A 17,202-nucleotide genomic window follows, 5' to 3' on the forward strand; every position below is an offset into this window, starting at 1 on the left:
GGGGCCTGGGCTACAGTATCGGCATGTTTGAGGTCCAACCCACTACGGTTGTGTCATCAACAAACTTGAAAATCAAATTGGAGGGGAATTTGGCCGCACAGTCATAGGAATAAGGAATATAGTAGGGGCTGAGAACACAGCATTGTGGGACACCAGTGTTGAGAATGATCTTAGTGCCTCTCCTTACTGATTCTGATCTGTGGATTAGGAAGTTCAGGATCCAGTCGCAGAGGGAGGTGCCGAGGTTCAGGCCACAGAGTTTGGAGATGAGTTTTGTGGGAACAATAGTGTTGAAGGCTGAGCTGTAGTCAATAAATAGGAATCTGACATAGGTGTCCTTGTTATCTAGATGTTCCTGGTTTGAGTGTGGGCCAGGGAAATGGCGTCTGCTGTGGACCTGTTGCAGTAGTAGGCAAAGTGTTGTGGATCCAGGTAGTCCGGGAGGCTGGAATTGATTTGTGCCATGACTAACCTTTCGAAGCACTTCTTGGATGGATGTCAGAGCCACCGGCCAATAGTCATTAAGGCACACTGCTTGGTTTTTCTTAGGTACTGGGATAATGGTCATCTTCTTGAAGATGATAGGGACCTTAGATTGTTGTAAGGAGAAGTTGAAAATCTCTGCAAATACCTTCACCAGCTGACCAGCGCAGGATCTGAGTGCACATCCGCCTACCCCATCCGGGCCAGTTGCTTTCCGTGGGTTGACCTTCAAGAAAACTGCTTTGTCATCTGCAATGGTGACCCCAGATACAGGTTCATCCAGGGCTTCCAGGGTGGAGGGCATGCCACTGACCTTTTCTCAAAACAGGTGTAGAATGCATTGAGCTCATCAGGAAGGGGTGCTCGTGGTGCCCAGCAGCCGGCATGGCGGGGTTGGGGGCTGGCCAGCCCAGCCCAGCCCAGCGGTTCCAGAGAGCCCAGCGCTGCTGGGCACCACGAGCCCAGCACGGCGGAGCCTGGGATGGTAAAGTCGAATCAGGCCCAGGGAGTTGGAAGATTTGTCATTTTGGTGGAACTTGGGAAGAGAAGGTGATTGAGTGGCTGTGTAGCAAAAAATTAATTGATTGAGTGACTGAATAGGTCTGAGAGTGAATGAGTGACTGAGTATGTGTGTGGACTGAGATAGTGACACTGAGTGCGTGGGAGTGAATGTGTGCCAGTCAGTTAATGAGTGAGTATGTGGGAATGAATGAGTGGGTTATGGGGGCGAGTGAGCAAATGACATGGTGAGTGTGAGTTTGCCTTAAGCCCAATCTCAGTTTTCTCTCTCACTCTCAACACCACACACACACACACCCAAAAACTCCTACCCACATACACTGACCTCCACCATTCTGGTCATTTTTATTGATTATTCATTATGTAACTCAACAGGTTATCACCTTGCTTTACTTTCTGTATATATAATCAAAGAATCTCGCCATGCAGAAGTGGCCATTCAGCTCATCGAGTCTGCACCGACTCTGACTCAGGCTCCCTCCTGCCCCTCACAATCACTATGATTAATCCATTTAATTTACACATCTCAGGACGTTAAAGGGGCAATTTAGCCTGGGGAATCCACCTAACCTAATCCTCCCAATCTTTGGAGTGTGGGAGTAGACCGGAGCACCCAGACAAAACCCATGCAGGCACCGGGACAACATGCAAACTCCACATCGTCACCCAAGGCTGGAATCGAACCCAGTTCCCTGGAGTTGTGAAGCAGCCATGCTAACCATTGTACCACAGTGCCACCCTAGTTAAAAGAATACAGAATTGGGTCGAAAATCAACCTTAATTGAATGACATTTTGTGTTTGGAAATGAGACGTCATTTCATGGCAGAATTTAAACAGCGATCCATTATTAATCATGGCCACATTGGTATGTTCATGACAGCACTGTTAATGTTACAGCTCCTTTTATTCAGCAACTGTTTATTTCCTTAAAACCTCAACTTCTTTGGAAATTCAGGTTATTGCTATGCCAAGCCTTATCTTTCTGAAATTTGCCTCTTGGCACCTTGAATGAGAAAAATATACAAAACGTGGCTACCTGAGCAAAAAGTTTGGACCAGCCTAACCCAAGCTGTAACCCTTCTGTCATGAATATTACAATGCCTCATTTCTAGCAACCCATTTTTGTTGACCTTACGAGGGAAAGAATGAATTTAATATTTCAGAAGTTTTATAAATTATTGTCCTCACATAAGCAAACGAACAGCATTTCAGAAACTACAATGCATTGATAAAAATGTTACTGCCTTTGTTTGATTTTCATGAATCACGGACACCAAGGAGCAATACTTACATTGTCATTCCAAATTCCACCTATTCCAGAGCCCGGTTGTTTTGTTTGAGAATGTGGCGGTGTTCCAACCTTAAAAAAAAAATTGAATTTACCAAGAAATGGATTGCTTGCTGTACATCAGTGACGCTCATATATTAAACTGTATAATGTCCTCTAAATCATTTTCAGTTATGTGCAATCAGATATCTCATAGGATTTGTCTAGTCTTGTGAAAATGCTTATTTGTTGACATCCCATTTCCAGGTATATTTATGGAACAGCACCAGGCTCCCAGTCAACCCATATCATGATGTAGTGCTGGACGGCCCCCATCCCCTCCCCCCAAGGTCTGAGCCCAAGCACCCGGGCGGTGATGAATGGGGGCCTGGGCTACAGTATCGGCATGTTTGAGGTCCAACCCACTACGGTTGTGTCATCAACAAACTTGAAAATCAAATTGGAGGGGAATTTGGCCGCACAGTCATAGGAATAAGGAATATAGTAGGGGCTGAGAACACAGCATTGTGGGACACCAGTGTTGAGAATGATCTTAGTGCCTCTCCTTACTGATTCTGATCTGTGGATTAGGAAGTTCAGGATCCAGTCGCAGAGGGAGGTGCCGAGGTTCAGGCCACAGAGTTTGGAGATGAGTTTTGTGGGAACAATAGTGTTGAAGGCTGAGCTGTAGTCAATAAATAGGAATCTGACATAGGTGTCCTTGTTATCTAGATGTTCCTGGTTTGAGTGTGGGCCAGGGAAATGGCGTCTGCTGTGGACCTGTTGCAGTAGTAGGCAAAGTGTTGTGGATCCAGGTAGTCCGGGAGGCTGGAATTGATTTGTGCCATGACTAACCTTTCGAAGCACTTCTTGGATGGATGTCAGAGCCACCGGCCAATAGTCATTAAGGCACACTGCTTGGTTTTTCTTAGGTACTGGGATAATGGTCATCTTCTTGAAGATGATAGGGACCTTAGATTGTTGTAAAGAGAAGTTGAAAATCTCTGCGAATACCTTCACCAGCTGACCAGCGCAGGGTCTGAGTGCACATCCGCCTACCCCATCCGGGCCAGTTGCTTTCCGTGGGTTGACCTTCAAGAAAACTGCTTTGTCATCTGCAATGGTGACCCCAGATACAGGTTCATCCAGGGCTTCCAGGGTGGAGGGCATGCCACTGACCTTTTCTCAAAACAGGTGTAGAATGCATTGAGCTCATCAGGAAGGGGTGCATTGGAGCTGACAATTTTATATGCCTTCATCTTGTAGCCTGTTATGTCTTGCAGACCTTGCCATAGTTGGCAGGGGTCTGTGTGGCTAGCCTGGGACTCCAACTTGGTCCGGTTCTGTCTTTTGGCATCTTTGATGGATCTTCTTAGATCGCATCTGGCTTTCTTGTATAAGTCAGTGTCGCCTGACTTGAACGCCTCAGACCTGGACTTCAGTAAGCAGTGGATATTCCTGTTCATCCATGGTTTCCGGTTGGGGAACACACGAATTGGCTTCTTTGGCACACAGTCTTCTACACACTTACTAATGAAGTCAGTTACTATGGTGGCGTTCAGATTGGTCACAGAGTTTTTAAATACCGACTAGCCCAAGCAACCCCATAGAAGATCATCCAATTCCTCAGACCAACATTGCACGATTCTTTTTGATGGACGCTATGTGTGACTATGTTTTTCATGGGTAATTCTTTGAATTGTTTGAGGATGGTGAATTTATGAAGTACCTTTAAAGTGGCGTAAGGGTGGTACAGTGGTTAGCATTGCTGCCTCACAGCGCCAGAGGCCCGGGTTCAATTCCGGCCTCGGATGTCTGGAGTGTGGAGTTTGCAAACTCTCTGTGTCTGTGCGGGTTTCCTCCAGGTGCTCCAGTTTCCTCCCACAGTCCAACGATGTGCGGGTTAGGTAGATTGGCCATTCTAAATTACCCCTTAGTTTCAGAGGGATCGACAGAATAAATATTTGGGGTTACGGGGATGGATGGGATTGTTGTCAGTGGAGACTCGATGGCCTCCTTCTACACTTCGGGATTCTATGAAGTTCTGATGTTGTTTTCCATACAAGCCCAGTGCTGCAAAATGTGGTTGTGTTGGCATTGGTTTCAGCATTACAGGAGCCAAGAACAGGAATATATGGTGAGAGGAGACAGCACCAAATAACTTTGTGGGCAGTCTGGTGCTCCGAGTTATGGAGGCAATTGTGAGTGTGCCTTTTGAGCTGCAGCATGTCTCGGAGTAGAGACTGCAGAGAGGCGATGCTGCTTGCACTCACAAGGGGAGGAGGCCTCCAACAATGAACCTTGCCAACCCAGGGTCTTTAGACTTTACTTCTCCTATCTCCATCTCAGCCAGGAGCAGTGTCTGTTGCAACCATGCTTCACCAAAGAGAGTGTGAATGAATTGTGCCATTAAGCTGACCTGCAGCCACACAGTAGGACAAGGATGGCGCTGCCAATAGCTGGCAAAGCCACCATCACCCTCAATTTCTGTGCCAGCAGATCCTTCTAGGATTGAGCATCATTTCTCAGTGATCACTGCAGCTGGGAGGTTACCGAGGTCCTGTACAGAGGGAGAGAGAACTTCATTGTGTTCTGCCTAACCAGCAAGAAACAGGACAAGCAGGCACATGACCCTGCTAGGATAGCGAACTTTCTAATGATTCAGGGGCATACTGAGTGTTCTGCGGGTGCCACATTTCAACGGGGAGACATAGTACAGCCATAAAGGGGCTCCACTCTCTGAACATCTGTTCCCGACAAACAAGGAGGCTTTGTATCAATTCAAATTTTATATATATATAGATTTAGTGATAGGAATTAGGAATTCAGTTTAATAACCTGTGACAAACCAAACCAACCAGAACAGCTTCAAGTAAACACGATATGTATAGCAAGCTTCTGTTGTTACATATTTGCAGAGTAGGTGACATGCAAAAAGAACACACCCTACTTCTCCCATTGTGCAATTTAGCAACAAGATCTCAAAACAAGCAACAGGTTTTTAGTTGAATTCAAAGAACTTCTCGTGATACTGTCGGTTTAGTTTTGAGTACTATGGGTGGAATTTTCCAGTCCTGCCAGTAAAGCAGCCAGGGATATTCAAGGAGGCAAAAAATCTATTTGTTGATGGTTTCCTGATAAACTGGCAGAATTTTGTTGCCTTGGCTTTCCAGTTGGATTAAAGGTGGATCAAGCTTCCTGACAATGTCGGGAACCCTAATTGCAACATTAGCAGCTCTTGAGTTCTCATTAGAAGGCCACCTCACCAGAATTAAGTTTACCATCCAAATTAAAGTTCCCTGCCAATGAGAATTTTGAACGTCCAGTTTTCTGACTCTATAAAAGTGGCGAGCACCTGGCGAGTTTCACTGCTTCCAAAATTTTGAGGTTGGTAAATGTGGCTTTCTCGTTTTTGGGGACCTCGCTTGGCTTCACTCACGTGCCATTAGCAAACGCTGTGCCAAGGCTGGGCAAGGGAGATAGGCAAAGGCTGACCAGGGGGTGGGGAGGGGTGGAGCACTGGGATTGGGAGATTGGGTGGAAGATGAACAAAGGGCAAGGGAGGAAGGCTCATGGGGGAAGGATGGAGAGAACGTTGGCACTAGCCATGTATTTGCATTGCCTTATCATTTCCCATTATTAATAAAACTTAATGAAGGATGCATTTATCTAAAATGGGCAAATAAAAAATTAATTCTACTGCCATTTCTGACTACCTTTCTACTCCTTTGGGGGAAAGGGTTTGTGGATTGGACATGCAACGTTACCCCTTGTACATAGGTTAGATGGATTAGCTATTTGGGGATATGCTAACTGCAGGAGGGGAGCTGGTGAATGCTGATTCTGATTGCGGGAGGGGAGCTGGTGAATGCAAGCTCTGATTGCCGGGATGGTGCGGGTGGGGGTGGTGTGGTCGAGCAGGTGCCAGCTTTGATTGTGGGGGGGCAGGGAGCAGAGTGGGGAGGGGGTGGTAGAATAGATGCCAGATTTGATTGCAGGGAGCGGGGAAATGCTAACACTGACCGTTGGGAGAGGGTATTTTTCTTCCTTTGATTGGGGCATACTTTAAACATGGCACCCCGATCTCAGTGCAGCCAGATTTGCCAGTGTGTTTAGGCCCTACCCCTCTATACAATACCTTAAAACACAGGCACTCTTTTTTTGACTGGATCAAAAATCTGGAGACAAAACTGGCCTGTTTCACTGCATCTTACTATTTAAGAAAGGAGAAAGAGGAGGAATGAAGCATGAGAAACCTGTTCATTTGATATCAGCAATACTGAATATGTTAGGTTAGAATCCATTTTAACTGAACTTTTAGATAAGAATGGTAAAATTGGATAGTGTCAACATGGATTTATGGAAAGGAAATCATGTTTGACAAATTTGTTGCAATTCTTTGAGAATGTTCCTTATAGTATTGATAAAGAAGTGGATGTGGTGTATTTGGATTTTCAGAAAGCTTTTCATAAGATCCCACATAGGAGGTTAGTAAATAATAGAGTGCATGGGATTCAGGGCAGGGAGTTGGCAGGGACAACATGCTAGTATGGATTGAGAATTGGTTAAGAGAGGGTAAGCAAAGAGTAGAATCATTTGCAGTGTGACAGGCTATTACAAATGGATTACCACAAGGAGCAGCGCTTGGTCCAGTTATTTGCATTCTATATAAAAATGATCTGGAAATGGGGACCAATTCTAATATTTCCAAATTTGCTTGGTGGAAATGTAAGTTGTGAAGAGGATGCAAGGAGGATTCAAGAGGATTTGAACAGACTAAGTGACTCGACTAGAACACGACAGAGGAATATATATTGGGATTCTCTGGCCTCCCCATGGTATTTCTCTCAGTGTCAGGAAGGAGTACGCCATTGGCTGGTGGTGTGATCTTCAGGTCCTGTTGCTATCAATGGATTTTCCCACTGATTCATAGAACATTGAAAAACTACAGCACAAACAGCCCTTCAGCCCACGTTGCTCCGAACATATCGCTACCTACTAGGCTTACTTATAACCCTTAATCTTACTAAGTCCCTTGTACTCACCCAGAAGTGTCTTAAAAGACCCTATCAAATCTGCCTCCACTACAACCACCGGCAGCCGTTTCCATGCACCCACCACCCTCTGAGTGAAAAACTTAGCCCTGACATCTCCTCTGTACCTACTCCCCAGCACCCTAAACCTGTGCCCTCTTGTGGCAGCCATTTCAGCCCTGGGAAAAAGCCTCTGAGAATCCACCTGATCAATACCTCTCAACATCTTATACACCCCTATCAGGGCACCTCTCATCCTTCGCCTCTCCAAGGAGAAAAGACCAAGCTCTCTCAACCTATCCTCATAAGGCATGCCACCCAATCCAGGCAACATCCTTGTAAATCTCCTCTGCACCCTTTCAATGGCTTCCACATCCTTCCTGTAATGAGGCAAGCAAAACTGAGCACAGTACTCCAAGTGGGGTATGACCAGGGTCTTATACAGCTGCAGCATTATCTCCCAACTCCTAAACTCAATTCCTCGATTGATGAAGGCCAGTACACCACAAGCATTCTTAACCACATCCAGTACCTACGAAGCTGATTTGAGAGTCCTATGAACGCGGACCCCAAGGTCCTTCTGATCTTCCACACTGCTAAGAGTCTTACCCTTAATATTATATTCCTTCATCCCATTTGACCTGCCAAAATGAACCACCACACACTTATCTGGGTTGAAGTTCACCTGCCACTTCTCTGCCCAGTCTTGCATCCTATCTACGTCTCGCTGAACTTCTGACATCCCTCCAAACTATCCACAACACTCCCAACCTTTGTGTCATCGGCACCCCGCATCACCAGAAAACACATGGTGGGGTGCGCCATCGCTGGGACCAGATGGCATGAAGAGCCAGAAGATTGCACCCTAGATGTGAATAAGTGTAAAGTTATTTGGTAGAAAAATTGGAAAGGCAGAATATTTCTTATCTCGCAAGAGGTTAGGAAGTGTAGGTTTCCAAAGGGAGTTCTTGTTCCTGAGTCACAAGAGTTTAGCATGCAGGTGTAGCAGGACATTAGGAGGGCAAATAGTATATTGGATGTCATCATGAGGGAACTTGAGTGCAAAAGTATTTTGCAGCAGTTGTCTAGAGCTTTAGTGAGTCCTCACCTAGAGTGTTCTTAGATAAGGGAACCAAATCTATGCATGAGAGATATACTTGCCACAAAGAGGGCGTGATGAGAGTTCGCTGATTAATCCCTAAGATGGTGGGACTGTTTTGTGAGGAGACTGGGTCTGCATTTCCTAAAGATCTGAAGAATGTGGGGTGACCGCATTGAAACTTAAACTTTTTTACAGGGTATGACAGGGTAGATCGAGATAAGATGCTTCCCCTGGCTGGTGAATCTAAAAACGTGGGGCATGACCTCAGGATAAGAGATAGGCCATTTAAAGCTGAGATGAGGAAGAAAGTCTTAAAGAGTGCTGAACCTTTGGAATTCTCTATCCCAGAGGGCTGCAAAAACTTAATTTCGGAGCATGTTCAATACAGAAATCAATAGATTTCTGGAGACTGAGAATATCAAGTGATATGGGGTTAATGCTGGAAAGTGGTGTGAGGTAGATGATCTAATTGAATGTGGAGAAGACTTGATGGGCTGAATGGCCTATCCCTGATCCTATGTTTCTCTGAAATGAAGTGAATCCTGAACTATAATCATGCTCATTACACAAAGGTAACATTTCTAGGGTTTTTTTTGGCTTTCAATGATGTGTTACGATGCTGTCTTTCTACTGTTATATTTATTGGATAAATATTAGTTGTATTCAGAATTCGTTAGATACCCCGATGAAGAAAATGGAACAAAAGAAAAATTGGTTGCTGGTTAATGCACAAGCAGAAAACTATGGTCTGAAACTCTGATTTTTTCTTTCACAAGAATTGTTTGCTAATAGGTCTCATTAATTCAGGTGTCCATTCACAAAGGATTTAAACTATAGTAAGGTTTTACATACTTACTTGGATCGACACACAAGGTTGTTCGTTGTTGTATTTTATTAGTTTTCCTTGATCACATACCAATGCCTCATGGATTTTCTTCCTCATAATCAACATCAGACAAAAGCCAACTATATAAAAAAAAGCAGATGAAATCAGAATCAATCTTTGCCTAAGACTGCAAGTCTTCTTAACAGCAAACTTTAAGGTAACTAAAATAATTGTACAAATGTCATGGGTAGATAGTGATTGAGGAATGATGATGTCCACGTTACAATGAAGATCTGCAAGAAGAGAGAACCTAAAATTGAATATCTGGACTACTTAAAGAAGCACTTGATTTTTTTTTATTCAAGTGAAAAATGCATTACTTAAAACATTATCTTTTATTCCAATCATCATCATGTATGCCCTGAGCAAAACTCCTTAGCCCATTCTCTGTTGATGCTTCCTCCTGAGCTATTTTACTTGGCAGTTTTTGTCTTTCATTCTCAATGGCAGGCTGAGGCAGCTGGTCCCAAGTCTACTTCAGCCAGGTCAGGAATCAACCTGTGCTGATGGTGTTATTCTAAAGATGAACCATCCATAAAGCCAAATGAACTAACTGGCTCCCAATACTCCCAACAGCTTCCCATAAATTGCTGCAAATTTTCAGGCCATAATAGACCGCACTTGGAGGACTGCGTCCAGTTCTGGTCGCCTTACGACCAAAAAGGACGTGGAGACCCTGGAGAGAGTGCAGAGGCAGTTTACCAGGATGCTGCCTGGTATGGAAGGACTGAGCTACGAGGAGAGATTGGGCAAATTGGGGCTGTTCTCCTTAGAAAGGTGGAGAATGAGGGGAGATCTAATAGAGGTGTATAAGATTATGAAGGGTATAGATAGAGTAAACAGTGGTAAGCTTTTTCCTAGATTGGAAACAAATATTACGGGGCCACGGGCTTAGGGTGAGGGGGGTGAGGTATAATTTGGATGTTAGAGGGAGGTTTTCCACACAGAGGGTTGTGGGGGTATGGAATGCACTGCCAAGTAAGGTGGTGGAGGCAGGCATGCTGGAGTTGTTTAAGGGATACTTAGATAGGCACATGAGCGGAATAGAGATGGAGGGATATAGGAGACTGTTTAAATAAGGATCAAGAGCCTTGAGACGTCCCTGGGAATCAACTGATTCCTATGGACCTTCCAACATATTTTCTGGCTCACTTGTTTTACTTTTGAGCTTCTGGGGATTCCCTTGAACTTTTGCATAAGATGTGCATGTTATTGATGTTTTTCTCTTTTAATCCACAGGTGCTTCAGTCCGCCTTGTTGTCCAACAAGGGGCATACACGCGATGGGTCGTGCGAGGGCTGCTCTTGGATGTTTCAATAGTAGCCTAGTGCTTCACGTCGTTAGTGTACACTTAAACTGGACCAGCTGATGGGCAACACGACAGCTGAGTGAGTATCACTGTTTGCTGTGCAGACACATGGATTTGGGCCAGTGTCTGTGGGAGTTTGCGCATTCTCCCCGTGCTTGCGTGGGTTTTCTCCAGGTGCTCCAGTTTCCTCCCACACCCAAAGATGTGCTCTTAGGCTGATTGGTGTAACAAATTGTCCCTAAATTAGTCTCCCCTCAATCTGATTTCCAATGTGGAGTGCCATAAGCGCAGACAAGGGTCATGGATGGAAGAGGGGACTCACAATGTTGAAATGGTGGCGCGGGCTCGTTGGGTCAAAGGGCCTGTTTCCCGTGCTGTGTTGTTCTTTGTTCTTAATATCAGGAAGCAGTTCTTTGCAGAATCATTGACAGCTGAATTGATCCTCAGCTGAAGTAATTGAGGCAAAAACTTTGCAATCTTTGAAGAAACAGTTAAATGTTGTGGTGGAGAGAGCATAAGGCGTCTACAAAAAGAATGGGCCAAATGGACTCATACGTATGCACTTATCTTTATTGCCTTCGTGAAATTCAGTAATCAGTCTCTTCAAAATGTACAAATGCAAGCAACCTTCGTGACATGGAACCGTGTTCAATGAGAGTGAAGACCAGAGAATTGGATTCAGTGATAAGTAAACTCTGCTCAATGTACCCATCAATTTATAAAGCACACAACACCCATCACAATCTCTTAAATGGTCTAAGTAATAGCAGAGATGTAAAGATATTTTTTTCTCTGTGAATTTCAATGTATTTCTCAAATTGGCACTGCTTTCTTTTTGCATGGGTGGATTTAATTCTATGTGAGCTTGTGTTTACTTACGTAACAAAAGGAACAAAGCTCCAAAGAGAAGACCAATGGCAACAGCACTGAAAGCAACTGAAATTGGACCTGGATGAGGGCAAGTACTTCCATCATAACAGTGACAGACCCATAGATAGAGCGTATTCTTGGATTCCACACCCTGCCTGTCTCTGATCTTTAAAGGCACGGTGTAGTTTCCCATGGGGATTTTCTTCATTCTGACAAGTTTAATGGAATAACCTGTCATAAAGATACAAAACTTTATCAATAAGAGAACCTGCACAAATAGATTGCAAATTATGCGTCCATGAATCACTTTTTATTCATTTCTGGGACATGGGTGTCACTGGTTGGCCAGTATTTATTGCCCATCACTAGTTGCCCTTGGAGGCAGTTGAGAGTCAACCACATTGCTGTGACTATGGAGTCACATGTCAGCCAGACCAGGTAAAGATGGCAATTTCCTTCCTTAAAAGACACCACATGGGTTTTTCTGACATTTGACAATGGTTTCGTGGTCACCAGTCAATCCTTAATTCCAGAATTTTTTAAAAACTAAATTCAAATCCCACCATCTGTTGTGGCAGGATTCAAACCCAGGTTCCCAGAACATTAGCTGAGTCTCTGGATTAATAGTCTAGTGTTAGTACCATTAGGCCATCACCTCCCTTATCACTCCTCATTAACAAAAATAATTTGTCACCATTCTTCTGAATTATAAAAAGATGTAGTGAAGCAAACTAATAGTTTCTGATTCACAACCTACCAAAGTCTTGGTCTAATTTCCACTGTTCCTTTATATTTTCTTTATTGTCCAGAAGTTCAAAGTAAAATGGACCACCAAATGGAATCATGTCATCATCTTTAGCTGTAAGAGTGACATGCCGAATGTCTCCATCATCACATATTTCTTCGTATGTGGAAATCAAATGTGGCTCATTATCATTGACATCCATCAAAAACATGTTTAAAGTACCACTTCCTGTTTGAGGAGGTACACCTAGAGAAAAGAAAATTGTATGAACAACAAATTGCGTTTATCTGTCATGTCTTTGATGCTCCTTATTTTAAATCAATGATGACTCGGTATCACGAATCAAAAATTGAAAACTGCAGATGCTGGAAATTGAATCTGATATTGGTGTTCCTTGTCACTCATTTGCAACTTAAACACACTGCCCTGGGCAATCTTCTTTCACCCTACATCTTGACTATGTCCACAGTAAAGGCAGGATTTTCTGATTAGAAGTAATCAATTTTCAACAATTGAGGTGTATAGATAGGATGAATGCACATCATACTTTTCCCAGGGTAGGGAAATTGAAAACTAGGGGGCATGAGTTTAATGTGAGAAGGGAAAGATTTAAAAGGGACACGAGGGGCAACTTCTTCATGGCAACATTTAAAAAGCATTTGGATAAGTCCATGGACGGGAATGGATTAGAGGGATATGGACCTCTACTTTCTCAGAAGACTAAGGAAATTTGGCATGTCAGTTACGACGCTCACCAACTTTTACAGATGCACCATAGAAAGCATTCTTTCTGGTTGTATTGCAACTTGGTATAGCTCTTACTTGGCCCAAGATTGCAAGAAATGACAGAAGGTTGTGAATATAGCTCAGTCCTTCAATCAAACCAGCCTCCTATCTACTGACTCCATTTACACTTCCTGGAAAGCAGCCAGCATAATTAAGGACCCCACACACCCAGACATATTCGCTTCCGCCTTCTAACATCGGGAAAAAGATACAAAAGTCACGTACCAACTTGCTCAAGAACAGCTTCTTCCCTGCTGCCATCAGACTTTTGAATGGACCTACCTCACACTAAGTTGATCTTTCTCTACAGCCTAGCTGTGACTGCAACACTACATTCTGCACTCTCTCATTTCCTTCTCTGTGAACAGTATGCATTGTGCAATGTGGAAATACTTTTTACTGTATACTAATACATATGACAATAATAAATCAAATTAAATCAAAACAAAGTGCAGTCAATAGGGACTAGCTAGGAGAGCACCATAGGCAGCATGGACTGGTTGGACCAAAGGACCTGTTTCTGCACTTTATTGCTCTATGGCTGTATTAATTTAATTCAGGCGCTTTTGCAGGCCTGAGGATTTTGAACCTGAACCACAGTGAGTGACATTCTTCAACAAGTGTGGTCTTTTATTCAATGTTCTTAAATCACTCTATTGAGCAATCAGCCTCAAGACTCCAGATCTAAATAATTCTTTTTCAGGAATTACACAATGGGAGGACTAACAAGGCAAGTGAATGCACAGTGAATGGTAGGACCAATAACACTAGGAAATTCAGAGGACCAGAGGAACCTTGAGGTGCATGTCCTGAAGACAGCAGGACAGATAGATAAGGTGGATAGGAAGGTATCTGGAATACATGCCTTTATTAACTAAGGCATAAAATATAAGTGATGTGGATGTGCCAGCATTGGACTGGGGTAAACACGGTAAAAAGTCTGACAACACCAGGTTTAAGTCCAACTAAATAAATCGGTTGGACTTAAACCTGGTGTTGTCAGACTTTTTAACTATAAAATATAAGAGCAGAGAGATTCACTTGGAGCTGTGTAATATGTTTGTTAGGCCACAGCTAGAGTACTGTTCTAGTTGCTACAATATAGGAAGAATGTGATTGCTTTAGAGAGGGTGAAGAGGAGAATCACCTGTTGCCTTGTCTGGAGTGTTTCAGCCAAGACGAGATGGTTGTTAGCATGGTATTGTTCTGGTGTTGTTCTCCTTACAACAGATTGACTGTGCCAATCATGCCCCATCCTCAAAGTTATACTACAAATGTTAGTACACTGGCACAAGTGATTAGAAGGGAAATAGAGTGTTGTCATTTATATTCTATACTCTTTGTAATAAAAGTAGGGATGTTTTGCTACACTTGTACAGGCCAATGGTGAGAACACATCTGGAATGCTGCAATAGTTTTGACTTCCTTATTTAAGAAATGATATACTTGCATTAGAAGCAGTCTAGAGAAGGTTCACTCAGTTGATCTCTATGATGGGGGAGTAATCTTACTTAAAAAGGTTGAGTATGTTGGGCCTGTCTCCATTGGAATTTAGAAGAATGAGATATGATCTTAATAGAACATATAAGATCCTGAGATAACTTGACAGGGTGGATGCTGAAACAATTTTTCTCCTTGTGGCAGTGACAAGAACTAGGGGACAGAGTTTAAAGATAAGGGGTCTCCTATTTAAGATGGCAATGAGAAGAAATGGTTTCTCTCAGAAGGTCATAAATCTTTGGCATTCTCTTTCCTAGAGAGCAGTGGAGGCAGGGTCATTGAATTTCTACAAGACAAAGGTAGTTGTTATTCTTGGCTAATAAGAAAGTAAAAGGTTATTGGAGGTAGGGAGAATATGGTGTTGATATCACAATCAGATCAGCCATGATCTCATTGAATGGCAGAGCAAACTCAAGGAACCAAATGCCCTACCACTGCTCGTAACTTATATGTTCATATTCATGCTCTACAAACATAAGAACAAATTAGTTACACAGGCCACACACCCTTAATTTGGGCATCACTATTTCAATGACAGAAGGATGGATGTTACAACGGGTTCTTGGGCCCAGTTGTATCCCAAGCAGACTCACTGGGAGCAAAGGGAGCAGAGCAATATTCCCAAAGGTGGTCTCCTAATTGGCTAACTCCATGTAAACTGTTGTGAGTTTAGAAGAATGAGAGGAGATCTAATTGAGATATCTGAGATGATAAAGGGGATTAACAAAGTAGGGCGGATGACCAGAATACTCCAGCTGTTCATGCCCCACCACTGCTGCCTGCAAGGTAGGAGAATTTGGTGCTCAATAGTTTTAATTCTGTAGTTGAGAATCCTGATTAATTCTAAATTCCCAGCATGAGAATAATTAGCAGCTAATGTTTTAATATGTGATTTGAGGATAATACAAAATATTTAAGTAACATATTAATAATGTCTCTAAGAAATTAATTTGTAACATGCCAGTAAAATGAATTGTATTCGTGAAAGATACCAGCACAAGTCAGGCACAAATTACGCAACAAAGTAAATTACTCACGTATATCCAGGCCGGGCGATAATGCCAAAAGATAAAGGTGCTTTCATTTGGAATTAGAGGTGGTTTAAACTGATTAGAAGAATGCTGAATCACAAGAAGCCATTTTTGGGAGAGGACTTCCATAGAACAGGTAGACTAATGACAGATCAATATTTGAAGGTGTCAAACTATAATTGATTGAAGGACATGCCATTGTTAGAGTGACAGAACAGTAAATGAAAGAAATTGCTTTTGATTAAGTGCTGGGCTGTATAATCTGAAAAGTGTAAGCATTATGCTTTTTGGCATGAAATTGAAGATCTTTTGAGAAAGATCCATAGATCTCCCATTTCACTGAAACGAGATTTGTCTTGTATGGTTGAACATTTTTAACTTATAATGTTTTTGATTCTAACATTACAATGTTTTAATAAAAACTAGTTTACTTGAAGAATTTTATTGAACTGAATAAACTTGTTTTGCCTTTAGGAAATGAAATGTTAATGAAAAGATTAACTTTATATTAATCAGGCCACCTAGAAGAATTTCCCACAACAATTTGGTGATGATAATGGGATTATCTTGGAGCCAATGCTTGAGTGGACACTTCCTCTAGAATAGGTGAGTATGCACCTTTAATTAAGTATTGCTCACTTATTTTAGTAGAGGGAACAGCACTCAATCACTGGATCCATCAGATATCCAGGTCCCTCGTGGGTCACAAAAGCAAAAAAATAATGTTACGATGTACATTGACGCAAAAGTGGGAGTCGGGAAAGATATGCTATCCACACACAGCTGGTCCAAGGAAGGGTATGCCAATTACACAGAAGTAGTAAAACATGCATAGAACTGGAAACCAAGGTAATGAGAGTTAATTTCGCTGTGACAGTCGTGGCACAGTGCCACGCACTTATTGGTTAAACAGACCAAGTAAACATGCTGGAGATCTAAACTTTAGTCTAATGATGGAGAAGTTATTAATATAGAAGATACCACTTAAAGAGAATACAAGAGTTAGATAGTTTAACAATTGAAAAGTTGTAAAAGAGATTGCAACTAAAAATAATTATTTTTTTTAAAAGAAGGGTTTAAAGAAAAACAACTTCAAGGTGAAAAAAAATGCTTTGTGTAAAAAAGGGGCACATATCCAAAGATTGCTGTGAACAAGCCAACTTTGAAACAAGCAGAAAGTTAACCCATTCAGTCCTAAACAGGATGAATCACTGGGCCTGATTTTACCATTACATTGCGCCTGTTTCCCAGCGTGAAAACTTGATAAAGTCAGGCATGAGGCGATTAGCGTGATCTGCGCCCGCGTCCATGCCGCGAAAATGGCCTTGATCCGAACCGTACTCTAAACAGATGCAATGGCGATTTAACTGGATTTGTATCCATTTAAATTGAATTAATGGGCTGCCCACCCAACTTTACGAGCATTTCCCCCTTTAGCATCATGTTCGCTTGTCCAGATTCGGTGCAAAATGGACATGCTCAGCAAAGGTCTGTTTCGGGCGCTCCAGCTTCTGAAGAGGTCAGTTCAAAGCTTCCAACGGCTTTGAACTGACCTCTTCAGATCAGTGGTGGAGGTGGAGGGGAGTGGGTGGAGGGAGGTGGGCCAGGTTGCTCTCTGGTGGTGGTTGTGGTTTGTGGGGGCGGGGGGGAGGGGGGATGATGGGGTGGGG

At 42.9% G+C, this 17,202-nt stretch overlaps 1 protein-coding gene across 1 annotated transcript in view; it reads right to left on the bottom strand.

Moving 5' to 3' along the window:
- Nucleotides 1-17,202, bottom strand: part of LOC145354089 (cadherin-like protein 26) — a 70,083-nt gene that overhangs the window by 20,427 nt on the left and 32,454 nt on the right. The window contains exons 9-12 of the mRNA XM_080205221.1: nt 12,228-12,461; nt 11,480-11,701; nt 9,262-9,371; nt 2,295-2,363 (exon numbers count right to left, since the gene is read on the bottom strand). Of these exons, the coding sequence (XP_080061347.1) occupies nt 2,295-2,363; nt 9,262-9,371; nt 11,480-11,701; nt 12,228-12,461 (635 nt within the window). The remainder of the gene's footprint in view (nt 1-2,294; nt 2,364-9,261; nt 9,372-11,479; nt 11,702-12,227; nt 12,462-17,202) is intronic.

This window comes from Carcharhinus amblyrhynchos, chromosome 16 (genome assembly GCF_965287045.1).
Source record: "Carcharhinus amblyrhynchos chromosome 16, sCarAmb.v2.hapA, whole genome shotgun sequence".
Lineage (NCBI taxonomy): Eukaryota > Metazoa > Chordata > Chondrichthyes > Carcharhiniformes > Carcharhinidae > Carcharhinus > Carcharhinus amblyrhynchos.